At 49.2% G+C, this 26,424-nt stretch overlaps 1 protein-coding gene across 1 annotated transcript in view; it reads left to right on the forward strand.

Annotated features, from left to right (window-relative positions):
* HS3ST4 (heparan sulfate-glucosamine 3-sulfotransferase 4) overlaps positions 1-13,325 on the forward strand; it is a 397,741-nt gene extending 384,416 nt beyond the window's left edge. The window contains exon 2 of the mRNA XM_030301505.1: positions 11,289-13,325. Within this exon, the coding sequence (XP_030157365.1) occupies positions 11,289-11,925 (637 nt within the window). The 3' untranslated portion in view covers positions 11,926-13,325. The remainder of the gene's footprint in view (positions 1-11,288) is intronic.
* Positions 13,326-26,424: the final 13,099 nt, after the last annotated feature.

Here is a 26,424-nt window from a genome sequence, read left to right on the forward strand (position 1 = left end):
TTGGCTCACCGGAGAGAAACACACACACACGTTATTTGCCAAAGCAAAGTTCATTGTAAGGATGCGCACGGGGTCAGCTTTAAATGATCTCATTAGGAGCACGGGTCCTGGGTGGCGTCGTCTGAGAATGCTCCACAAAACAGGCTTCCCACGGAACAGCAACGAATATCAACACTTGCGCCGAGTGATTCATAACTTCCAAGCACTGTGCTGAGTACATCTTGCTTAGTCTCTTCAGGCTCCTGCAACAAAAATACCATCAGCTGGGTGGCTCAAACAGGAAGCGTTTATTTCCTACAGTTCTGGAACCCAAAAGCTCCAACAGCAAGGGACTGGCACGTTCAGTGTGTGGTGAGAGCCCGCTTCTTGGTCTCTTCGTCATCTGTCTATGCCCTCACTTGGCGGAAGTGGGCGGGGAGCTTCATCTTCATTACTGATCATCTCCCAAAGGCCACACCCCCAGAACCATCACACTGGGTGTTAGGATTTCGCATATGAATTGGGGTGGGGGGGACACTGAGGTTTTCCTAAGTCCTTTAGAGGTAAGGTGGAGTAGAGTAGAGTAAACCAGACTCCCGGGGGACCACAGCCTGGGGGACCTTACCTCCTGGGCAGGAAACACCAGGCTCAGGAGGCACGGCCACAAACGGTCAATCAAGCGATGCTCTAGGCAAGCAGGTGATGATGGGGCCTCCACCAAGGGGTCACGTGAGTGTCTGGAGAAGCCAGTGGAATGAAGCAGGTGGGGGGGGGGGTTGGTTCCAGGCAAAAAGCGAGATTGGAATGAAAACCCAGCAGATCGGGTGTCACCTTCACAAAGAACAGTGTCTTTGTCCCCCTGAGGGTTGCGGAGGCCCACACAGTTAAGAGGCTTAGATATGCATACGGGTGAGAGAGAAACACTGGGCAGGGGCAGGCGGGGGGCTTGGATCAGCGTCAGGATGCAGGCGAGAAGGAAGGAGGCTGGCGGCGTCCCGAGGGCAGGGATGCAGTGACACACAGCTGGGAGTACAGTGGGAGGTGGAGACACTTGGAACGCAGCCTTCCCCTCTCCTCTCCTTTCACCGTCCATGACCAGTGCAGACACACGGACACGTCCGTAATCGTCATCTCATCGTGGCCCCTGCCGAGCCCAGGGAAAGAAAATACAATGAAAGAGCTAATCGAGGTTGGGTGTGAAGTTCTGCGGTGGGGTCGCTCTTGGAATGTGTCCGAATAAAGTATCAGAGAAGAACGATCCGGGGGCAGGCGAAGTGTGTTCCGTAGTCTCATCGATTCAGAGTCAAGGGGGTGTCTTGTCTTAGAACCTCTGGGGTGAGACCGTCCAATAACCAGAGCGAGAGAGTTGGAGGGACGGCTGTGGGCAAAGGGCGCTGGTGGACGCTGAGGTTATAGGCAGGCAATGGTTTAGACTTTGGAACCATGCTTCTCAACCTGTGGGCTTGAGAATTATTACAAAGGACTTCCATGTCCCTATAATACCACACGTGGTGTAGAAAATAAATCAGTAAAAATCTCAGACACACACACACACACACACGGGGCAACCTTTCTAAAAAGCAGGTTGACTGGTGATGACTCCATCACGAACTCATTTTATGTTTTTTTATTTTTTTTTTTAACATTTATGTATTTTTTGAGAGACGGAGTGTGAGCAGGGGAGGGGCAGAGAGAGAGAGGGAGACACAGAATCTGAAGCGGGCTCCAGGCTCTGAGCTGTCAGCACAGAGCCTGACTTGGGGCTTGAACTCACGAACCGCGAGATCCTGACCTGAGCCGAAGTCGGACGCTTAACCGACTGAGCCACCCAGGGGGCCCCCCATCACCAACTCACTTTAAAGGACTGTTGAAGTCATAGTTGTTTTCTGTGCATGTGCGTTTTCTGAATCAAACCATGTGAACAAGGTGGTGGTCCGTTGACTCTAAAGACGGGCAGTGGCACAGGAAAAGTCAGCGACAGCAGGGAGAGAGAAAAGCAATGCCTATAAGTGGAGTACAATGAGGCCCCGCCCCCAAAGTGGCCAAGTTCTGCCCAGCCAGGAGGCATCCCAGAGGCTTGGGCCACCTCAGGGTGGCAAGGAGAAGAAGGGTTCTAGTAACTAACTGGGATATATATGCCCAACCAAAGCCGTTTGGTGCTCTAAGAGTGCGTTGTATCTACACCTGTTTGAGCGGTGGGTTTCCGTGACTCCGCGTTGGCATTTACGTAGGGGTGCATATATTAGACGACCTGCGATGGTCCTACAGATCCAGAATTTGGACAGGGCTCTGGTCCCACACTCGCTCAACAAACCGATTTGTTTGCACCTACTATGCGCTACATTACATCGGCGGCAATAACAAGAAGGGACACGTACGGATGCTTGCTCTGTTCCAGGATGCCTGGTACCTTTGCTCGTCAACGGACAGGAGATGTTGTCTCCGTTCGATGCATGGCGGAAGTGGGGGGTCAAAGACGTGAAATGAGTTGCTCAAAGGACGTGTCGTTCAGAGACAGCCCCGAGGTTGAACGCGTGGCCGCACACCTTGGTCAGGAGGAACGTGGCATTTAGCAAAGCTTCCGAAGGAGGCGACGGCGGACGCTGGAATTCACGCGACCCTCCCCCAGTGATTCCCAGCCTAAAACTCACGGCCTTCTATGAATCCTCAGAGACAAGCACAGACCTCTGTAAACTGTTTTATTTCAAAAAATACAAACTTCTTCAGGGCAAGATCTTGCTCTTGGGGTTCCCCCCCCCAGTCTAGCACAGTGCCAGACACACGGTAGTTGACGAATGAACGAACACACGCCTGAACAGTTTTCTCTCTTTTTCTTTTTGGCTAAGATTTGTTTCAGCATAGTTTGTGATCTCGGCCATCTCCTGTGAGGAAACGCTGAGTGAGCAATTGTATGTACTTGCGATACATAAACTATAAAATAATAAATTTATAATTACCTGGATAAGTCGGTTCTAAAACTTAGAGCTAGTGAAGGGAAACACACATAGGATAAGATTTTGGAAATCCGTGAAGGGCGTATGAGTGAAGGCACGGAACCCGCTGTGATAGGCTCGCATTTCTTCACCCTGCAGGGGGCAGTTGGGACACCTAGACACGTAAATCTTCCCCTGGGCTCCAGAGAAGATGATGTGAGCCCTGAATCTGCCCCGCCAGTTTCTGTTCGAGGCCAGATGCGAGAACATGGACGTAGGGACCTTAATGTTCCTCACCACCAGCTCCTCACTGTTTAGGGAGTGATGACACCCTCGGATTCCTAAAAATTGTGGCTAACAATCGTGGAGCCCTCATTGTGCTCATTTGGAAAAGCAAGAGCTGCCTCTGAAAAGCTGTGCATCATCTGCTGTAGAACTAGAAACGGCCTGAAAGCGGCCTTCCATTTTTCCATCTGCCTTTGTGTTGTAGCGTGTCCCTGGCCACGGAACGACTTAGTCTACCCAGGGTCAACTTCTGATCGTTCGGGATAAGTTCCACGCCCACGTGGTTCATGACACTTTGGCGGCCCTCAGGAGAGAGTACGGGGCATGATTCTCCCAAATAACTCTCCTCTGAGAGCGGGATGTGTTCTCATATTCCTTCGCTTCCATTCTCTGGTCGCCGGGATCCACTGATAACCTAGGCGTTCACCTTGTTCGTTTGTGACGACATCTTCAGAAACGTGTCCCCTGGGACCCTGGGCTGCTCCACAGAGGGCGTCCGAGGTGGCTCTGTATAACGATCAGCAAAAGACGCCTGTTCAAACTCATCTCGCGGGTTTCAAGGCGCGTTTCATTTGCATTAGAATACAAACCTTTCTTGAAACCCAAGGGCCGAGGGGTGGTTGGGGGTGAGGGTGAGGGTAGTGATGAGTTCCCCGCCTTTTCTTCCAGATGAGTCTCCCAAGGCAAAAACCGAACACAGGGTGATTTCTCCATAGGTCACCGTAATCCAGAAATTATCGATATATATCCAGCTCCCTCTGTTCTGAGACCCGTAACCCCACTCCCAAGGCCCTCAAGCTTAGCAGATGGCCCTGCTCTCCTGTCATCGGGAACATCAAAGCGATTAGGAGGAAGTTCCTAAGTATTGCCTGCCCTCATCCCGCCCATGTCCCACCAAAGCTCAAGACCCTATCAGCTGTGGATGCCAGGGTCTCTCTGTGGCTATGGATGCCTAGTGGACCCTCATTTCTGCACTGGAGGCTGCCATCCGGTGCCCTCCCCCAGGCTCTAGCTCCACTCTGGACCTTCCTCTCCTTATCATATTGAAGAGCAGTGAGGACCACAGGTTCCGCTGGGTTCCGAATCCCAACCCTGCCACACCGGTGAGCTGTGTGACCTTAGTCAAGGCGTGCAACTTCTCTGAGCCCCAGTTGATTCATTGAGAACCATTGGGAATGAGGGGTGTCTACCCTCTCAGCCTACTTCGGTGGGACTCATGCTCCTCCCGCCTCCATGACGTGTGTCTGACATAGACCATCATAAACCTTCCCAGACCTGCCTGGCACAAACTTTAGAACAAAAATGCCTGAGACCTGGGTTTGCTATTTTCTCCCACCATGTGTCATTTACTTTTTTAATGTGTATTTATTTATTTTGAGAGAGAGAGAGAGAAGAAGGGGGGGGGAGAGAGAGAGAGAGAGAGAGAGAGAGAGAGAGAGAATCCCAAGCAGGCTCCACACCGCAGAGCCCGACACAGGGCTCGAACTCCCGAACTGTGAGATCATGACCTGAGCTGAAACCCAGAGTCAGACACTTAACCGACTGAGCCACCCAGGCGCCCCGGCCATGTGCCATTTAAAACTGCAATGCTTGGGGCACCTGGGTGGCTCAGTCGGTTAAGCATCCGACTTCGGCTCAGGTCATGATCTCGCGGTTCATGAGTTTGAGCCCCGCGTCGGGCTCCGTGCTGACAGCTCGGAGCCTGGAGCCCACTTCAGATTCTGTGTCTCCCTCTCTCTGCCCCGCCCCCACTCCTTCTCTCTCTCTCTCTCTCTCTCAAAAATAACTAAAACATAAAAAATTAAAAAATAAATAAAACTGCAATGCTTTCCTCATTTCCCCGCTCCCCCTGGTCACTTCAATTCCTTGTGTCTCTTCAAAGCCCGGTTCCTTCTTGCCTTTGGCCTCCTCCTCCTTCCTTTCTTCTTGTCTTTATTTCTCCTCTCCCTTCTAAGCTCCGTCTACCCACACCTTCCCGCAAGGGCATGTGGGAATGCAAGCCAGACTCGGCAGCAAAGGAGACGTCTGTCTGTCCACCGCGGAGATGTCCATCTGAACCACCGACCAAAAATGGGATAGTCAGACCTTTTCCTCAAAGAACTTACAGCCCTTTGAAGGCAGGTACCACGCATGCTTGAGCATCAGTTTATGCTCAACACCTGGTATGCGACAAGCACCAATTAATACTTGATGGGATTAATGAGAGGATTCGACTTCACATAGCCCTTTCATCGTGCTGGTCCAAAGAGAAAAACCCCTTCCTAAATTTATTCAGCAAGTTAGTTGTTAAGTCTCAGCTGTAACTCAAGATCCCTGCTTTCCCCACTTGTATTTGGCTGATGATCGTATGGCCCCAGGGTATGCTGCTTTTCTTAGGGCTCTATATAAGAAATATCCTTTTCAAATGCTTTGAATTTCCGCCTTCAGAGATTCCAAGATTCCTGAAATTTTTTTTAATATTTTTTAACGTTTTATTTTTATTTTTGAGAGAGACAGAGCTGGAGTGGGGGAGGAGCAGAGAGAGAGAGAGAGACACAGAATCCGAAGCAGGCTCCAGGCTCTGAGCTGTCAGCCCAGAGCCCGACCCAAGGCTCGAACCTCACAAGCCATGAGATCGTGACCTGAGCGGAAGTCGGACGCCCAGCCGACTGAGCCACCTAGGTGCCTCTTGAATTTTGGGTTTAAAAAGCCCAGTAGGGGTGCCTGGGTGGCTCAGTCGGTAAAACATCTGACTCCTGATTTCGGCTCAGGTCACGATCTCATGGTCATAGGATCGAACCCCACGTCAGACTCCGTGCTGAAAGCCAGAGCCTGCTTGGGATTCTCTCTCTGTCTCTCTCTCTCTCTCTCTCTCTCTCTCTGTCTCTCCAAATAAATAAGTGGAACATTTTTGAAAAGCACAACGAACTTTCCAACAGAACTGGGCAAGGCAGGTCCTGCCTGTATGTCCTTGGACCGGGTTCATTGTCACCCTGGCTCTCAACTGCCACATCTGTATAAACGGGCTCCGTGAAGCCCATGGTATCTGTGAGCTGTGGCCAGGAGAACGTGTGCAATTGCCTTGTGCGGGGCTTGGCAGGCAGCAGGTGCTCGACTGACTTTCTAAGTGAATTCTTTTCCTCGACACGGGGGAAATGGCCCTACCTCATGCCCTTGCTCTAACCACCGTTCTCTTGGGTTACAGTTCATCAGGAGGGCTCAGAAAATATTGCTAATTTATGCACCATTTGTTCCACTGGAAAATGCATTTGGGGAAATGTGAGCTGCCCACGTACCTCCAAATCAGGCAAGCCAAAGGCAAGCTGTGCCACTGACCCTTCCAGAGAGAATGGGCACTTTATATCTAACACGGGTGATTGCTTTCTCCCTCGGCATTCATGATGGCATCCATTTGCTTCAATTGAGGAGGCCCCGGAGAGAGATATCACAAATTGAACGATGTAGCTTGATCTGGCAAGAATTTCTGGGGATTCTGGCCTGGGTTTGCCGCAACTCCCAGTGGTAAGTCAGTGACAGTCCACCTTTACAACATGTGTAATGAGTGTCATTTTTACATTCAGCTCGGCCACCCCCTGGCGGAGTGACCTTGGGCCAGTCCCGCAACCTTGCTGAGCCTCTGAAGTTCCGTTAAGCATTGTCGGGCAGCAACAAAGAGCTTGGGCTGTGGTGCGAGACAGAGCTGGGGCTGACTTCCAAGGCCACTTCTTGTGACTTCGGGCGAGCTGATCAATTTCATTGGGCCTCAGTTTCCTGCCCTAAGGGTAGTATCTTCTTAAGAGAGGTGTTTAAACATTAACAGCTAATGTATTCAGGGCCTTCAATGTGTAAGGGACCCTTTTAGATATTGACTTATTAAATCCTCATAAAATCCCTCGGAGATGGATCTGAATAGTACGATGTCTGTTTCCCAGAGAGTGGATCGGAGACACAGGCTATTTGGGTTAAGTAACTGGCTCAGGGTCACGCAGCTAATAAGTGGATCCAAACTCAGAAAGTCCGGAGTCTATGGTCTTTAACCAACTAGGCTGGAGAGGCCAATGCCTGGAGGCGTTTCGAGGAGTGGGTCCGGCATGCGACGTTGAATTTGGAGCAGAGAGCACAGCACAGGGTGGGCACTCCGTGAATGGTGCGTGGTAATTCTTGTTAGCATCGTCTCCCGCGAGGCCCCCGGGCGCGTATCCTGTAGCAAAGCGCCACCACCCCGGCGTGGGAGGCGGGGAAGGCGAGCGCGCTGGGTGGTGGCTCATCAACATTTGGGGCTGTGAGAGCAGATGTGTGATCTTGCAGAACGATTCTCGCTTCAGGACTGTGTGTTGATGTTGATGTCGCGGCTGCTCTAAGCACCCCGGATACTGTTAACGAGCTGTTCCAAGCCCAGCTGCGGTGTTTTCTTACCAGATGGTCCACGCCAAAGTGCATGGTCTTTCAGACAGGGATGACACGGGTCTCACAGACGCCGAACCGCCACGCGTGGAAAACCTACTCAGGAGGGTCAGGCCCCCCAAACGGCGTCAATTCCCCTCACGCCCAAGGATCATGCTTTCATCCGGACGTCCTTCGTGTGTCCGTCCGGCAACCACAGAGAGCTAGGGGGGCGGCTACCATATGTGGCGGGAACTGTGTTAGACGCCAGGGACACGAAGGGGAAAAAAACATCGCCCGCGGCTTTCAGGAACTGAGACTAGCCAGGAAGGGCCTGGGAACAAATCCTATTATGACAGCTCTATGTAGCTCTACAATGCAGGCAGCTATCAAGGACTCTAGGAATGAAAGGGGTTTCATGAATGAAGGAATGAATGAATGAACATAACTGATTCAGCATCAGTTCTGAAAAGGGGAGATGACTACTTCCCGGATGGGGAACAGCTGCTGTGTATCTTCTTACTGGCAAAAAATCCTGGGTAGCCCATACCACACAGCTGTATCATGGCTTCATTGAGATGGTCTTACCATTGGGTGCCCAAATGCCAGGCGTCTCCCCAAACCACATGTTTTACTTCCTTTGTCACATGATCAAAGCCATTTAGGCTCCTCTGCCTTCTCCAGCACCCCTTCTCTCGTTCCCCTTTGCACTGAGCACTGAGCCGAGCACATGCTCACTCCCCTACACACACTGGCTTGGAAGACGGGTGCCATTTCATTCCAGATGCTTCAGATGAGGACTCGAGATCCACACACGTCTTGACAGACTGTAGCAATTAGCTGAAGTGCAGGAGATGAATTTGAAAGGGGCCCCATAAAAAGACAAACGCTGGGGTCTAAGAAGTGAATGGCAGAGGGCGAATGAGAAGGAAAACCTTGGCAACTGCTCCTGAGCTCACAGAAAAGGCCACAAAATCCATAGGCAACAATACATGGAGGGATTAAACATCTGGATGGGGCCATGTTGAAAATACCTATCCTCAAGTATTTTTTTGCATTAATAATGATTTAATATTTTCATAGTGTGCCATGAGTTTCATACTAAGACAATGTCTCTCTGGGGGCACCTGGCTGGCTCAGTTTGTTGAGTGTCCAACCCTTGATCTCGGCTCAGGTCATGATCTCACAGTTTGTGGGTTTGAGCCCCACATCGCACTCTGTCCTAACAGCACAGAGTCTGCTTGGGGTTCTCTTTCTCCCTCTCTCTCTGCTTCTCTCTCTCTCTCTCTCTCTCTCTCTCTCTCATAAATAAATAAATAAATAAGTTAAAAAGAGAGAGAATATCTCTCTCCAGTTGAAATAAAAGTAGGACATCAACACGTTCCTTAAACTCAGGCCGAACTCATTGTAGCTCCCTCGTGGGTCACCAGCCTCCGGGTCAGGGATGTGTGGTTGATGATAACTGGCTTGAGTCAAACTAGCCTTTTTCCCTAGACCTGTTCTTGAGCTCAGTTTTTCAGCTTTGCCATGCGGTCAGATAGAAATGTTCTCTCCTTGTTTTTCTCTAATAATTGCCGTGTCAGTGGTCTTGTACCCCTGGTGTCAGTTATAACACTTCGTGGCCTTCACCAGGCACTATTCTAAGAAGTGATTTACCCTTGTTACCTCATGGGATCTTCATTACCATCCTAGAAGGGAGGGACTCTTAATTAGCCCTGTTTTTTGAGGTGAGAAATTTGGGGTTCAATGTGGGTTAAATACACTTCCTGGAGGGCTTTGCAACTTCAGAGTTTTATCAACTTCACGGTGATGTGGGTGGTCGGAAACTCGGCAGTCCTGCACACTGGAGTCCCACACGTTTTGTGTTCCGTGCCCTGCACCCCCCGACCCCCGCCCCACCCCACCCCCCGGCCTTATGAAACAGTTAAATGTGACGAGAGCCGAACAGGCACATGAAGACGTTCAAAATACCTTGGACAATATGTTAGTCCGGGACGAGCATGACTATGGCCACGGCAGTTGGCTTTGACCCGGAAACTTCTGGCCGCCCAACCCTTGAGCGCTAACAACATCTGACTCTACGTGAATTTTCTCTACCAGGCAAGTTCCTCTTGCCTCCTAAAGGTGCTTGCCAAGAAAGCTCAAAACCCAGTAGCAATTAATTATTGACGGAGCATGTGAATTAGAGATAAAAGAAAAGTCGTTCTTTCTCTACACGCGCGATAGTAAATACATTTAATTATGGTAGGGAAAGCTAAGGGATCGTGGTCGGTATTAAGTTTTATTAGCTGAGACATTTAAAAGCATGTCCTCACAACAAAGAGGTCTTGTGTAATCCTAAATGTACCTCTTTGGTGCAGGGCTCAGAAGTGAATAGACTTAATGGAGTGGAGCACATTGTGGCAGATGGCCTGCTGTACCGACAGGTATAACAGGTTTATCATCAATTAACTTTGGTCTACATATGCCTATAGCAAATTGACTGTATAATAGGATCCTGAGCCTCTGTTATCATTGATAGGCCCGCCACCCTGGGATTGGGGGACAGAGAGCATCAAACTCCTCTGATGTCTTGAAGCTCTCACATGAGACAGGGCCACTCTGAAGGTGAACGCGGAAGGAGGGGTGGGGTTTGGAGACACGACCTTGGGAAGGAAACCAAGAGACGTGGTGTGGGACCTGCCCCTGGCTCACTGGGCAAACCTCGGGAGCAAAGTTAAGAACTCCATTTGTGTGTCGTTTTATTCTGAACTCGAACTCCAGGTGAGCTTTCAGGGTTTTACAGAGGAAGGACAAGAGAGGGACGTGACTCACCTTGTGAAGGTCGCGAAGCCTGTCCGGTTCCCCGGCCTCTGGGCTTCAGTTTCTTCCTTTCCCCCTCGACGCCTTTGGACTAGGTCAATTCTTGCCAAATGCTTTCCCGAAGGACCAGACAGTAAATATGCTTGGCTTTGTGTGTCAGTAAGTCCCCGTTGCAAGTACTCAGCTCTGCTGTTGTAGCACAGAAGTGGCCCCAGACAGTACATCAGGGGGTGAGCGCGGCTGTGTTCCAGAGAAGCTTTATTTATGAGCATTGGAATTTGAATTTCATATAATTTTCATGCCTCACAAAATGTTATTATTACTATGTTGGGTGTTTTCCAACCGTTGAGAGATGAAAAACCATTCCTCGCGGTGAGCCGTACGAAAACAAGGGGCAGGTGGTCGTTGACCAACCCTTGGGCTAGATCATCTTTGAGTTCTTGGTGCGCCCAGACCTTTTCCAAAAGCTGCTATGACAACAACAATATCCTTGACTTATTAAGCTCTCGCACGTGCTGGATTCTGTGCCAAATGCTTTACAAGTGTTATCTCCCTTAAGCCTTATACTACAGTGTGAGGTAAGTGCTGTCATTATCTCCATTTCAGAGATTATGTAAAACGAATACACAGAGAAATTAAGAGTGTGTCCCAGTTGAACAGCACTGGGTAAGAGATAGGGCAGCAGATTTAAACCCAGGTATGTGAGATCCCCAAGAGTGAATTCGGAAGCCTTGTGCTGCCTTTTCTGATGATACTGTGATCAGAGTGGAGAGTGGGCACAGAGTTAGAAAAGAATTCCCAGGGTTTGTCAGCGCATTTTGTTTTGTAGTTCTCGATCGGGCTCTCGCTGGCACACGTTTCGTGCAAAAAGTTTAAGTGTTTCTGGGTGGGAATTGACCCTCTCTTTCCTTTCCCTTCCTTTTCCAGAAATGTGATGCCTAAGACTTTGGATGGGCAGGTGACCATGGAGAAGACGCCGAGTTACTTTGTGACGAATGAGGCTCCCAAGCGTATCCACGCCATGGCCAAGGACATCAAGCTCATTGTGGTGGTGAGAAACCCCGTGACCAGGGCCATCTCCGACTACACCCAGACACTGTCCAAGAAACCCGAGATCCCCACCTTCGAGGTACTGGCCTTCAAAAACCGGACCCTAGGGCTGATCGACGCCTCCTGGAGCGCCATTCGAATAGGGATCTATGCTCTGCACCTGGAAAACTGGCTCCAATACTTCCCCCTCTCCCAAATCCTCTTTGTCAGTGGTGAGCGACTCATAGTGGACCCTGCCGGGGAAATGGCCAAAGTACAGGATTTTCTAGGCCTCAAGCGTGTGGTGACTGAAAAGCATTTCTATTTCAACAAAACCAAGGGGTTCCCTTGTCTCAAGAAGCCAGAAGACAGCGGTGCCCCCAGATGCTTAGGCAAGAGCAAAGGTCGGACTCATCCCCGCATCGACCCAGATGTGATCCACAGACTGCAGAAATTCTACAGACCCTTCAACATGATGTTTTACCAAATGACTGGCCAAGATTTCCAGTGGGAACGGGAAGAGGGTGACAAATGAGGCTAAGGAAGCAGAGGGAAGGCTAGCGAATAGCTAAGGAGGCTCCTTACCTGAGTCCTGAAATCCCCCCCGGGGTCCACGGCCTCAGCCTCGCTGGAGTGCCAAGTTGATCCCCTCCTTTGTCCAGCCACGATCACTTCCAACGCTGTAGGTTTAGGCGAAGGGGTGGATCCCATGGCATCCTCACGGAGGCACCGGGTTTGCCCGGGCGGCGGCGTCTGGTTGAGCAGATGGCCGCCAAGAGCCACTGCTAATTCTCGTCTTCTGCTAATTAATGGAGTCTGAAGACAGGATAGATAGCTGTCAAGGTCAGAGACCGCGCCAGGAGCGTTTGGTTAAGTGATTAAAGAAAAGAAAGGAAGGTCTACTTTGGTCACTTGAGAAGCCTGAGTCCTAGCCCTGCATCTGGCGCAGCCCTCTGCTATATAAACCTTTGCTTTGGCACCTCTCCAGAATGCTCCTTGTGGCTGAGTACTCCAGGACTCCCAGGGAGCCAGGTCCTTTCTCTGAGGCGTCTCTAACCTTCTCCTTAGAGGTCTCATCCCACAACCCTGTGACTTCCCCCTTCCCCACCTTATGAAGGCGGAGGCATGCACGTTCCTCACCAGAAAAATAAAAATAAAAAAGCTGACAATCTTGGAAGGCTTCTTTCCAAGGGCCCTCTAGGAAGGGCTGGGTCTTTCTCTCTCCACGAGTGTCCCGGGCTGTGGAGGAGCTTAGCGGGGGCCCTCGTGATAGACTCGGGCCCGTGTGGCTGTTCTCGGAGCAGCGTGATTGCCATTGAGTTCTGAGCCCTGGGGTTGAAACAGATAAGTGCTATTTCTGGGGGTGAAAAAAGAAGGCCAGACTTTTCGGTGGGCGGTCTTCATACGTGAAGACCCGTAGAACCGTGGTTTTAAGAAATGCTCTAAGAGTGGGCTCCGTCCCTTAGGGTCCCCAGAGGGGCGAGGACGGGAGAGTGGGCATGTCTTCTGTTAGGAGTAATCCTGAGCAACGCAACGAACAGGGGATCGGTCACCATGCTTCTGTTCGCCCCACCACGTCCCGCCTCGCGGTCATCTGGTGCTTTATTTGCTCTCTGCAGAGATGGCACACACTGGGGCTCCCTCTGTGGAGGGCCGTCAGATCCCGTCTGTGGACGTGGGCGAGGGCGAGGGCTGTCTGTGGACACCCCCCACCAAGGGCTGCTGAACGAAGCGTCCCTTCCCATTACTTTGATTCGATGGAAACGCAGCACTTGACGTCAAGTCCTTGTTCACAGATCTCCCAAACCAGGACTGTTCTAGAAAATTTAAAAAGATGTATGAGTGGGGGGGAGCTAAGTCTGTTCGGCTGCTATGAAACTGTCATTTCTCCCGCTAAATGAAAACCGTGTTGTTATAAAGCTTAATGCAACCTGATTAATGGGCTCTCGGCTGGCGTGTTTGTATCAGTCACCTCCAACCGCCCCCCCCGCCCCTCCCACTTTGGGACTGGCCCCTTCTCCGGGGTGGCCGGAAAGACCCAGATTTGAGAATCTGCCAGGGGATTCTGTCCACAGGGCTGGATAATTCTGGAAACGGCACAAGGGAAGGGACTCTGGAAAGGAGCTCGGCTGTCTCTAGCTTGACGGATCCTGGCCAGAAATGCACCGATAGGCTAGACTCAGAAACAACCTCGCAAATAACTTTTTGCCAGATGAGGAAGTGGTTATCGAGCGGAAGGCAACGTGTATACGTACCTTCACCGCCAGAGTAAAAGAAGGTACGGATAAACACACGCACGTGCATATAAACCCACCTCTTTGAAGGAAGCAAAGGCATGCTGGTGCCGAACAGTGCTTTCTGGGCTGGCTGGTTGGGGCCTTGATGTGCCAGCAGAACAAAGAATGGGGCTAGCTGCCCATCGGGGGCAACCGTGGGGTTTCTGCAGGCCACATCTTCCTGAGCCTCATTGCAGACTTCTTGGAGAACCAGGAGCTCCGGGGTGGAGCTCAGGAACCTGTTCTTTCAAGAACATTCTTTAAAAAAAAATTAATGTTTTATTTATTTTTGAGACAGAGAGAGAGAGAGAGAGAGAGACAGCGCCAGTGGGAGGAGCAGAGGGAGGGAGAGACAGAATCCGAAGCAGGCCCCGGGCTCCAAGCCGTCAGCACAGACTTCGGACTTCGGCTCAGGCCATGATCTCGCGGTCCATGAGTTCAAGCCCCGTGTCGGGCTCTGCGCTGACAGCTGGGGGCCCGGAGCCTGCTTCGGATTCTGTGTCCCCCCTCTCTCCCTGCCCCTCCCCCACTCACGCTCTATCTCTCTCTGTCTCAGAAATAAATAAACGTTAAAAAAAAATTTTTTTTTAAAAAAATAGGCCGTACTCGGCTGGAAAATAAAAGTGGGGACCCCACCCCCACCACTTAAAGAACGTAGACACTTGCGTATAGCAGCAGGGCTTACGTTCTCTGGAGGAATAGGGCAGGGGCCGAAGCCTTGAGAGCTTGAAGGTTTTTATTTTAAGGGTCTGTCTGGCGATACGGTTGAAAGCTCACGGTTTGGAAAAGGAAGGCAACGTTGACATGTTTAAGTTCTATTTTCTGCAGTGTCTACTCTGGCTTGATCCTCGTGACTCTGGGAGTGAGCCAGGAAGCCATGTCCCCTTCTGCAGGGGGAGAAACTTGACCAAGGAATTCCTTCCTCTCCAGGAAAGCAAAGTCAGCCTGCTAAGATAAGAGTCAGGTTAATCATACTTCCGCCCTATTTAAACGTGAGCATTGCAACTCACGGAAGATTGAATTTTGTATTTGATTTCAATTAGCAAAGCATAAATTATATTTAATCTTCGCTTCCCCTCTTCTCCCTCGAATGGAGGGTTCACACCTCTGGAAAGGCTGCCGCGTGTGGCTCAGAGCTGAGAAGAGGAGAATTCTGCCTCCCAGCAGCACAGCTGTCATTGCTCCCGTGTTCCTTGCTTTTGGCCACTATTGTTCTGTACGTGAAACATAGGAGAGCCTTGGCCTTGCCCCTTAGACCTACCGGCTCGAAACACAGCAGCAACAAGGGCAAAAGCATTCAGCAGTCCCTTTATCTTTCTTTCAACTGTATACGAAAGCCACGACTTCAGTTTTGTCCCGTTTCTTATCCTTCCTGCTCCTTCCCATTTGACCACCCTCAGCCCCCTTATTGTCCAGAGAAAACTTCTGCCTCTCTGCTGTTGGAAGAGCGGTGGCTGGGTTCTATCCTTGCCTCTGTCGGTGTCTTGGCCATCTAAACCTTAGTTGTCCTGTCTCTAAAATGGGTATATTTAATCCCTACCCCACCTACCCCTCAGTGCTTCTGGGATAACCAAAATGAATTAATAGATGGAGGGTATTTGGAAAGAATGAAGAGCTTCAGTGACACAATGGATAGTGAGGACCATGGTAACGTTAGCGGTGATGATGGTAATAATGGTGATGATAAAGTTGAAGGAGGAAGACAAGGGAAGAGGTTCTCAATACCCCTTCCAGAACAATATGTCTTTATAGAGTGCCAAGACTATATCTTTACTCATATTGGACAGTTATGAGAATGTCAAGAGCAAGGAGCCCGCATTGATCTTGCTCAAAGCTCAGGCCAGTAGAAAAGCCCTCCATAACACAGGACTGGCTAGATTTCAGGCATTCACACGCAAACCTTCTTCCTCCTGGTCAGGACCCTCCTCTCACCCCCTACACAGACAAATTCTCCTCACAGTGGCCTTTCCCTTGTTCCACACTCAAGGTTCTTTTAGATACAACAGGGCACCAAGGCTCCTCCAACAGGGCCAAACAGATCCTCTTGGGATGAACACGGGAGCGACGTTTTCAAACTTCTGGGCTGTGAATTCTGTGCTTGGAGCTCTGACTCCTGAAAGTTCACGCGGGAGACAAAAAAAAGGTGGAAAAACCAGGCAGGTGTCTGTTGTCCAACGTTTCTGGAAATAAAGTTGGGTTGGGGTTCTCCTCAGGCTTTTGTGTAACGACTTGGGATGGGGAGAGAGGAGTGCCTATGATTGCTAGCTTCTCAAGGGGGTGAGGATGTGTCATTTTAAGATATGAGATACATGAGACCACTTTTTTTTTTTTTAATTTTTTTTTTCAACGTTTATTTATTTTTGGGACAGAGAGAGACAGAGCATGAACGGGGGAGGGGCAGAGAGAGAGGGAGACACAGAATCGGAAGCAGGCTCCAGGCTCTGAGCCATCAGCCCAGAGCCCGACGCGGGGCTCGAACTCACGGACCGCGAGATCGTGACCTGGCTGAAGTCGGACGCTTAACCGACTGCGCCACCCAGGCGCCCCTAGACCACTTTTTTTTTAATTGTGAAAATATCATAGGTGGCAACATAATAATAGTGGGTCATCTGGTATCCGGGCAGGAGATGAAGGCCAAAGAAATGTATGCAATGTGGGTCCACTGGTGGAAGACGGACCAGAATATCTAGTGTCCCTGGAGACAGGAATGGATATAGCGCTGCTCTAGGGTCAATCATATTTCACTCCAGCTTTTATTCCACAAATATATGTGTAGATGACTAAGTGGCAGTTGAAAGAGATGCGAGAGAGAGAGAAGTTGACCCAGCAGAGTGCCCAGCCAAGGGGTGGGATGGGGGGGGCGGGAAAGACAGACATAGAAGAAATACATCAAGAGAGGGTTTCGCTATTACGAGAGAGGATGCCCAGGAAACACTATGGAAACACGAAATTGGGGTAGGGGGTAACTCACCGGGGGAAAGGAAGGACCGCCGTGTACGTATGGCATTAAAGACCATACCCGGCAACGTTTTACCTCATCCCAAATCATATGACTGCTTGTATGCTCCGGACTTAAGCTAAAGCACAAAGAGGTATGAAAGCACAAAAGATACGAAAAATACCAGATTGCATTAAGAAGCCTAGTAGGGATTTGGGGGGGCGGAGGAAGAAGTGTGTATGAAGGACTTTGCCATCCAGGATCATCTTCTCCCAGAAGGCAGGCTGACCATAGCCAAGCCACTTAATCGGGGACATAAATTCTTGCAGACACAGCCCTCCCTCCCCACCACCTGTGCTTCCTTAGCATTGTCCCAGGGGAAGGTCAAGGGATGACCTTCTTCCCCTAGCCGTCGGCTGTTTGTTGATTCATAGATCAAGAAGGAAACACCAGACCAATAGAAATTCAACTCTTCTGAAAATGTGCTGAACTCAGTAATAGTTCCAATGAACACACACACACACGCACACACACACACTCACACATCTTCTATTGGATGAGACAGTAATGGAGATTTGTCTTCTAGGTCAATAATAATCAACGAGCCTCATCCTTGTATTTTATAGCCAGGGACCTCTGGAGGCTTGGGAATTTGAGGCATTTCCCCAAAGTTTCACAGAGATGTAACGACTGAAGTGAAACCACAAGGCAGGGCGCTGCGCTAGGGATGGTGAGAGGGACAGCCTGCCTGGAATCATCACAGTTAAACAATTTCAACCGGTGTTTTCATAACCTTGTCTCTAAGCCCAGGAAACATCCGTTTGAATAGCTCGGATCCCATGAACCGTTCTGGACCACTGGAAAAGCGTGATCTTGAAGTAGAACAATAGAGGCCGGTTGGGAGGTTGGGGGGTCACCCTTGTGGCCATGAGTAGGCTAGAGCTAGAACAGTCCATCCTGTTTGGGGTCAGAAGGATACTCATCACTGCATCTTTCCGGTTCTCAGTGGCCCCATACCTCCTTGTTGTGGTCATATCTGTGGGGCTTAAGTAGGGGTCTCGTGGGACACGTGGAGCTCATCGGATTAACGCTAACATCCTTAAAGCCTCACCTCGAGAGAAGAGTTGATCTCACACTCTTTTGAACATTTCTAACTAGCTTTTTGTTTTAGCCTCTTCCCTACCTGGAAGAAACGCACAAAATATCTCGGGGAAAAGGGGGACGAGATGAGCTGGAGTTGCAGGATTAGGCTGGAACCAGGTTGGGAAAATGACCAGCTGCGGTTCTCAAAAGGTTGAGAGCCTGTCACTTTCGGTCCTGCTCCCCTCCACGGAGGGTCCCCAGAGGCAAGGATGGGCGGTACGCGGCAGCCTTCACAGCACTCTGCGCCGGATGGAGGGCCTTGGTCTTGTCCCCTTGAACACTTTCAAGAAGCCTCAACCCCCTTGGTAGGTCCGCCTCTGCCACATCTCCGCTTGCAACTCAATTACACCAGTGTCTCTGTAATAAAGAATATTTCCCCCTACAAGTACATGTCTTCAGGCTCTGAGCTTTTGTCACCAGTTTGTCTCTGAGATCATGGGGGCAGCCTTGGGATGATGAACAAACAAACAACACGGCAATAAATGGTATACAAGGAAAAACAAAAGTGGTAGAACTCTTTTCCTGTAACTCCTGCCAAAAGCAAGATTTGGCAACCACATGGGTTCCTTCTAACCCAAGAAGAAAGAGTTGATGGCTTCAGACTCCCCTGGGGCTCTCTGAGGCCAAAGGTAAGACTTTGATGGAGCAAGAGATCCCCCTTTCCCCCCATCATTTATGGAAGAAAAGATCGCTTCCTTTTGATCCCTGTGGGAGGGCTTCTCAAGGGTTCTGGGGACAGGATGTGCTCCCTGGGGAATGCTGGGAAACATGGGCTTTCTTTACCCTGACCATCCTGTTGAGAGGAAAGAAAAAGAAGTACAGAACAAGAACCGTTAGGCAGCACGTCGAAGGGCTGAGTCTAAATCATAGACTCGCGGACCAGCCCGCAAGCCAGGGTGAATCCCATCGTCCATTTAGTACCCCCTGCTGAGAGCAGCAGAGAATGCAGATTGGGGTCTCTCTAAATTTCTGCTTTCTAACCCCACCCAGCGAGGCCCTCGGTTCGGCAACGCGTTCCTTTTATTTGTCCCTGGGCAGCTCTTTTTTTCCAGGCTCCTTGTATTTGTTTCAGAGATTTCCACCGTTCTTTCAAGCTTTCCACCCTGCCCACATTCTCGCCCCACCCACGTTCTTTTGGTCAAGGAAGGTGGCTTCCTGGAGAAAGTCCAGCTCTCTCTCTGTCTCTCTGCCTCTCACTGCACCTGCGTTCTCTCCTCCATCAGGTGGAGACGGGGATAATTCCTGCTTACAGGGAACTGTGAGGACTACTGGAATGATACCAGGACCTATAAAAGGGGAGTGGCAAAAAGAAAGAGCTCAGCAGGCTTACTGTTGTTGCCATTATTATAAATTTTAAAAATTGCTAGCCAGGGTGTGAATCCATAATTCCCCCACTCATGTCTCGTTAGTTCTTATATTTGCCTCAAATCCCTAACTCTCAGCTTTAAGAGCATGTGCTTTATTCATTGAGTCCCCTCCTCCCTGTTCTTTAATGTGGATCCAAAGCCAATCATCTCATCGTTAATTTAAGGACAAAACACTTCGTGTAGCATCTGTCAAAATACCCAACAACACCCTGTCTTCCATAGCTCAAGTTCTGGAAAGGAGATTCTACCCTCGCTATGTTCGCTCAATGGCTATCCTTTTCTCACACCCCCGTGTCCTAGTGTCGGCTCCCAGAAGTCTAAGGAAGGGCTTGATTGGTTATCCGAGTTGCTGCCATCATCAAGTACAGGTGCGATGTTCATCCTTCACCTACTTAATGTTAATGTTTGACACTATTGGCCGCCATCTTGCTCTGTGATCCACTCCTGCTTTATCTTCCACATTGTCTCTTGGATACTTGCCCTGCCTCTGCTGTCTTCCTAGCTCACAAACTCCTCTTCGTCCTCTCCTTGTCTTTTATTAATTTTTATTTTATTTTAATTAATGGTGGAGGTTGCTAGCTCCATTTCTCAGTGGGGTCTGAGCGGTGGTCAGCTCAAGGCTCTGGAGAAACAGAATCTTTAAGGATTAAAAAAAGAATGCCAGGGGAGCCTGGGTGGCTCAATCGGTCAAGTGTCTGACTCTTGATTTGGGCTCAGGTCGTGATCTCATGGTTCATGATTTTGAGCCCCGCATTGGGCTCTGTGCTGTCAGCATAGAGCCTGCTTAGGATTGTCCCTCTGCCCCTCCCCTGCCTGTGCCCTTACTCTCTCTCAAAATAAATAGACATTTTTTTTTTAAGTGGCCAATGATAAGAGGAAATGAATCTATTTTTCCTACTTTTGAGTGCTCTTGAGAAAGGACGACAGGCTTAGAATTGTGGCAGCCATTTTGTAACCATGAGTCAACAAACATAGACAACACTGAAGATGTCAGAGCAGGATGATGAAAAGAGCCTGGCGCTTCCTAGTTGGCCTTCTTGATCTGGTGACTCAGGCAACCATGCAACTACTTTGGGGTCCATAGGACAAGAAAGACAACGCATCAACGAGTAGACAGTATCTGGGGAAACCTTGTGATGTTAACTAGAATCATGGGATCAGTCAAGGGTGTATCAAACCTACATTAAAGGGACAGAATTGACCTCAAACATACGTGGACCCTGCCCCATTTTTCATATCCAGTGCATTTTCTCATCCCATCCCCAATCTCGTAACATAAAAAGCTACAACTCACAACATATCTTGAGATCTAGAATCTTTTCTGTGTCCCCAAGGTTACAGAAGTTACAGGTTCCCCCAGGCACTTCTCAAATTTCGGGGAGCTTCCATATCACTTCAAACCTAGAGATGGTCTTCTCCCAAAGTACAGGGTCGATACATCTAACATTCCAAGTTACACAAATCCTATTAAATACCACTCAGACTATAAAGAACTTTCATTAAGATAAACAACTCCCAAGGCATCAGGGTGGCTCAGTTGGTTAAGCGTCCGTCTCTTGATTCCAGCTCAGATTGTGATCTCCTGGTTCATGAGATCAAGCCCCGTGCCGGGCTCTGTGCTGACCACATGGGGCCTGCTTGGGATTCTTTCTCTCCCTCTCTCTCTGCTCCTCCCCCACGCACACTCTGTCTCTCTCTCAAAATAAATAAATAAGCTTTAAAAAAAAGATAAACAACTCCCAGAGGCTCTGTCTTGAGTTAAGGACAAATACCGACAATAGTAATAGTCAATATCTTTTGCACAATCGTGTATTCATGCTTCTAAACCTATGAACAGTATTCAGTTAGTTGGTCACTCGTCCATCCCTTGCTGACGTGGCTCCCCAACACTCACTCTTCGAGTTTCCCCTCCACACTAGTGGCTGCTGTTCAACCTCACTTGTTACCGCTTGTTCTCCAGGGGTTAGTCTTTCTTTATCTGTAAGTATTCACTCCAGCGATCCCCTACATTTCCGTTGTTTCAAGCACCATCTCTGTGCTGGGGACTCCCAATTTCAGATTGTTCGTGCAGGGCTCTCTCTCCAACATCAGATTCTTATATCAAACTACCCTTGGCTTGTCCATCAGGCTGTACCGAGAGAGACAGTATCTTAATCTTAATACATCCAAGTTCCATTCCAGATGTTCTAAGTCACCTAGACCTATTCCTCCCACGGTCTTGCCAGCCGAGCAAATAGCTTCTCTGTCTCTCCAAGCCAGAAGCCTATGTTCTTTCTTGCTCTTCTCTGTCTTCTATACCGTGCATATAATTTTTTTAATTTATTTTTTATTAAAAATTTTTTCTTAATCTTTATTTTTGAGATAGAGAGACAGCGTATGATCAGGGGAGGAACAGAGAGGGAGGGAGACACAGAACCCGAAGCAGGCTTCAGGCTCTGAGCTGTCAGCACAGAGCCTGACACGGGGCTCGAACTCACGAACTGTGAGATCATGACCTGAGCCGAAGTTGGACGCTCAACCAACTGAGCCACCCAGGCACCCCGCGTGCATATAATTAAAAAAAAAAAAAGTCCACGATTAGTATTTACCCAAAGGAGACAAAAATACAGATTCAGAGGAGTGCACACACCCCAGTGTTTATAGCAGCACTATCAACAATAGCCAAACGATGGAGAGAGCCGAAATGTCCATCGACTGATGAATGGATAAAGAAGATGTGGTGTGTATGTGTGTGTGTGTTTGTGTGTACAGATACATACACATATAATGGAATATTACTCAGCCATCAAAAAGAATGAAATCTTGCCACTTGCAAAGATGTAGATGGAGCTAGAATGTATTATGCTAAGGAAAAGTCAATCAGAGAAAGACAAATATATGATTTCTCTCACGTGGAATTTAAGAAACAAAACAGATGAACAGATGGGAAAGGGGGAAAAGAGAAGAGATGGAAACAAACCACAAGAGACTCTTAACAATAGAGAACAAACACACTGAGAGGGTTGATGGCAGGAGGTAGGTGGGGGATGGGCTAGATGAGTGATGGGTGTTGTATGGAGGATGCATTCTATTCCTGAAACCCGAATTGCACTGTATGTTATTTAACTAAAATTTAAATTAAAAAAACAAAAAAGAAAAGATGTCCAGAAGTCAGCTACTCTTATCACCTAACGTAGGAAGGTCAGATTTAGCAGATAATTGCATAGGACATACTCAACATTTATATTTTTCTTACATGATCTTCTGAGACCTCCCCATAAGTGGTCTCCCTTTCACTAGTTTACTTCCTTTTTTTTCTGATTTTTTTTTTTTTTGAGGGAGAGAGAGCAAGCAAGCAGGGGAGAGGCAGAAAGAGAGGAAGAGAGAGAATCTCAAGTAGGCTCCATGCTAAGCACGAGCCCAACGTGGGGCTCAAACCCACTCACCGTGAGATCATGATCTGAACCGAAATCAGGAGTCAGGCGCTGAACCAACTGAGGCCCCCAGATGCCCTAGTTTACTCCCTTTTGAATTTGTAATTCGTTCTGCACCCGGAGTCATGCTAACCGACAAGGGAGACTGACTGTATCATCCTCTTACTAATAAACTACTCGTGATTCCTGTATTAGTCAGTCACTTCTTTAGCTAGAAGTGGCAGACAGCACGAGTCACGCAGGGGAATGAGGACTAAAGGAAATTCACTGGCTCGTGTAGCTAAAGTTTCCAAAGGTGGCCGGCTTAAGATATAGCTGCACCCAGGAGTTGGGTAATGAGGAAGTTTTCTCTTTTTCACTCCCTGCTTCTTTACCCACTCTGTCCTCCAATATTTTGCCGTCAATGATCTCTTCTCACGTGATATTGTTACGGCTGTTTGCAGCTCAGCCTAAACCACACTTTTCAATTCCACAGAAAGCCTATTTTCCTAAGAGCTCCATCAAAAAGGGGTCACATGGCCACTCAGGAACCAGTCACTGTGGCCAAGGATCTAAAGTACTCTCGTGGTCTGGCTTAAGTCACATCTGGGGACCGGACAGAGCCAGCCCCTACTCTTGTCTTGGAAAACATCATTATTGAATGGGAGAGAATGATCCCGAAAGGAGATGCTGAGAAACCAATAAAGTGTTTTTCATGGCTCCCCACTGCCTGCATGACAGATTCCAAATTCCTCAGCTTAGCACATAAGGGCTTCAAAATCTGTCCCCAAACTACTCCTCCCGTCTCCACCACAGCAACTACTCCATACTCAATACTCCTGCTACACAGGCTTGGCATCATCTCCTACACAGTGTTTGCCTTGCCCTGTACTGTGATATCTTCCTTAGACCAGTCCTTTCTTTTCCTGTGAAATAATATTCATGCTTAAAGACCCGATGGAAATGTTCCCTCCATGATTCCCTGGCTGAACAGGTTGTGCCCTCCTCTGCATTTTATTTTTATTTATTCATTTAAAAAAATTTTTTTTAATGTTTATTGATTTTTGAGACAGAGAGAGACAGAGCATGAACGGGGGAGGGTCAGAGAGAGGGAGACACAGAATCCGAAACAGGCTCCAGGCTCTGAGCCGTCAGCACGGAGCCCGACGCGGGGCTCGAACTCACGGATGGCGAGACCATGACCTGAGCCGAAGTCGGCTGCTTAACCGACTGAGCCACCCAGGCGCCCCTATTTATTTATTTTTTAAGTTCATTTATTTTGAGAGAGAGAGAGAGAGAGAGAGCAGGGGAGGGGCAGAGAGAGGGAGAGAGAGAAAATCCCAAGCAGGCTCCACACCGTCAGCACAGACGTGGCGCTCAAACTCAGGAACCACGAGATCGTGACCTGAGTCGAAACCAAGTGTCAGATGTTTAACCGACAGAGCCCCCCGGGCACTTTAAATCCTCTGCCATGTCACTTAGGACTCCGCAGTACATTTCCCTGAGCCATGGTTTTCCACTGGACGTGAGATCCCTGGGAGCAGGAATGTCTCATTCATCTCTGTTCCCTGATGTCTCGTCTTAGGATTGATGCGGTAACTACTGAGCACAGGGATGAGTGAAGAGTCAAATGAAGGAATAAAGATAGGATTTAACGAGGACAGCACCCGACCAAGAGTTCTATAATCCTCATCGGGGTCCACTTCACCACTACTTATCTACCTTTGAGCCACGAACAAGCCCTTTACCCTCTGCTCGTCTCACTTGTTGCCCCTTTACCCTCCGAGCTACTGATGTCTCGCGAAGGGCTCGCATCATGGGTAAATGAAAGAGAAGAGCCATTCCCGTTTCCAATGTACCTGTGCCAGGCTGTGATGGGCAGTGGACTTTTCAGCTGAAAACATCACAGAGGACTTCATGAGGGAAGGTACACAGTCCAGGAAAGGCAGCTTTGATCCCACCTGAAAGCCTTCGGAGACTCCAGACGTGAAAGCTCCACTTAGCACTTTATCATCGTGATAAGAATTCCCACCCTTCTGTCTGACTAAATGCCATCAATTCACAGGGCTTCTCCTTTATTTTAAGCTACTGTTTATTGAGCACTTACTAAGTGTCAAGTTCTGTTCCCTCTACCTGGAGTGTTCTTCTGCCAGATATCTATCTCCATCACTTGTTGCCTCTGTCCCTCAGGTCTCACCTTAGATGTCCCCATCTCAGCAAGGCCCCCAAGCACCTCATTTAAAATCATAACCGCCCTTGGGACGTCTGGGTGGCTCAGTGAGGTAAGCATCCAACTCTTGGGTTTCCATTCAGGTCATGATCTCATGGTTCGCGAGTTTGAGCCCTGCATTGGGCTCTGCACTGACAACGCGGAGCCTGCTTGGGGCTCTCTGTCTCTCCCTCTCTCTCTCTCTCTCTGCCCTCCCCTGCTCACACACACTCTCTCAGAATAAATAAATAAACTTTAAAATCATAGCCGCCCTCCACCCCCCCCCCCAGGCTCTAACCCTTTAGTCAGTAATTTTGTTCCTAGGACTTCTCAGTGCCTGTTGTTACGTTGCAGACTTCATTACCTGTATGTGTTCAATTCCTTGCTTCTCCTCCATGGGAACATAACCCCTGGAAGGGCAGAGACCGCTGGCTGTGACGTGCCACTCTGTGCCCCCCTGCCCTGAGCTTACATACAGTAAGCACTCAATAAATACTCGCCGAGGGGGTGAAGAAATATCAAACACCTGACATAGATTATTTTGCTCGGTGTTACCCAACAAGCCTTGCAAGCACTAACGACGTAGGGACTACTATTGCCCCATTTTCTAGATGAGGAAACTGAAGCCCAGGGGAGTGAAGGTCACATAAAAAATAAGTGACAGAGCAAGGACTCCAACTCGGGCTCTCATTGTACATGTTCCCCTGCGGGGCTTCCCCGGGCTTCCTTAAGAAAGCAGAGATGGGATTTTATATTCCTCGCAAGTACATAGGGGGGATTTTCCCAGCGTGGTAGCCAGCCGGTCTCTGTCACCTCAGAGACCCCAGAGGAAAGAGATTTACTGAGCTATTGCTGGACCGACACAGACGAGCTGTAGACTAGACTCCTTAACTCTACAGGCTGCAGGTTATAAATCGTTTCTCCATTGGCGATGGCACTTGACTCTGAGTCAGGTTATGATTCCCATTCTGCAGAAGAAGAAACAAAAGACAGAGAGGTTAAGTAATCTACCCCAGGGGAGGCTTTCCCTACTTGTCAGCTTCTAGCCACGCGGAGAGCTTGCGGGAAGAGCAGGGAAGGCACTTGTGCTAAGCACGTCTGCCACCCACAAAACACAAGGCTATCGGTCATTTTTACTAGAAGGGAACTTCTTGGAAGAACAGTTAACTTGCTGCGTAAGGCTCATGCCACATGAGGGGGGGGGGCTTCCTCCTTTAAAACGGTCATGATATCATTATATGCCATTCCGACAAAGAAGCCACTGCTCGTGGCTCGCCAGTGCTGAGCCTGACCTTGAGCACAGACCCTCCAGATGCCATTATTCCAGCTGGCCGCCCTCTGGACTCTTGGTCTTAGGAAGTGCTCTGCCACCGGAGAGTGAACAGAGACTTCTCACCCAGAGGGAAATGAGAGCATCTTCTCAGAGCTGATACGATCAAACCACGGGGAAATGGCTCACATAAACCATCACTCAGGAGAAGTGCTGGACTGCCCTGGACTCTTAATTAATTCCTATGATGTCAAAAATTGAAAGGAAGTAACGCAAACCACACGGGGGACCCGGTTTTGTTGAGCAGTGCAAACATTCAGATTAGTCCTCAGACTGCATGTGGTGTGCAGAGCTCTTTGATGTGGACTGCACAATTCTATTGTTTTCGACACCATTGGAGTGGTTGTAGGCAGGGCACGGGTCACTTCTTCACTCCCAT

The sequence above is a fragment of the Lynx canadensis genome, chromosome E3 (genome assembly GCF_007474595.2).
Source record: "Lynx canadensis isolate LIC74 chromosome E3, mLynCan4.pri.v2, whole genome shotgun sequence".
In the NCBI taxonomy this organism is placed as follows: Eukaryota; Metazoa; Chordata; class Mammalia; order Carnivora; family Felidae; genus Lynx; species Lynx canadensis.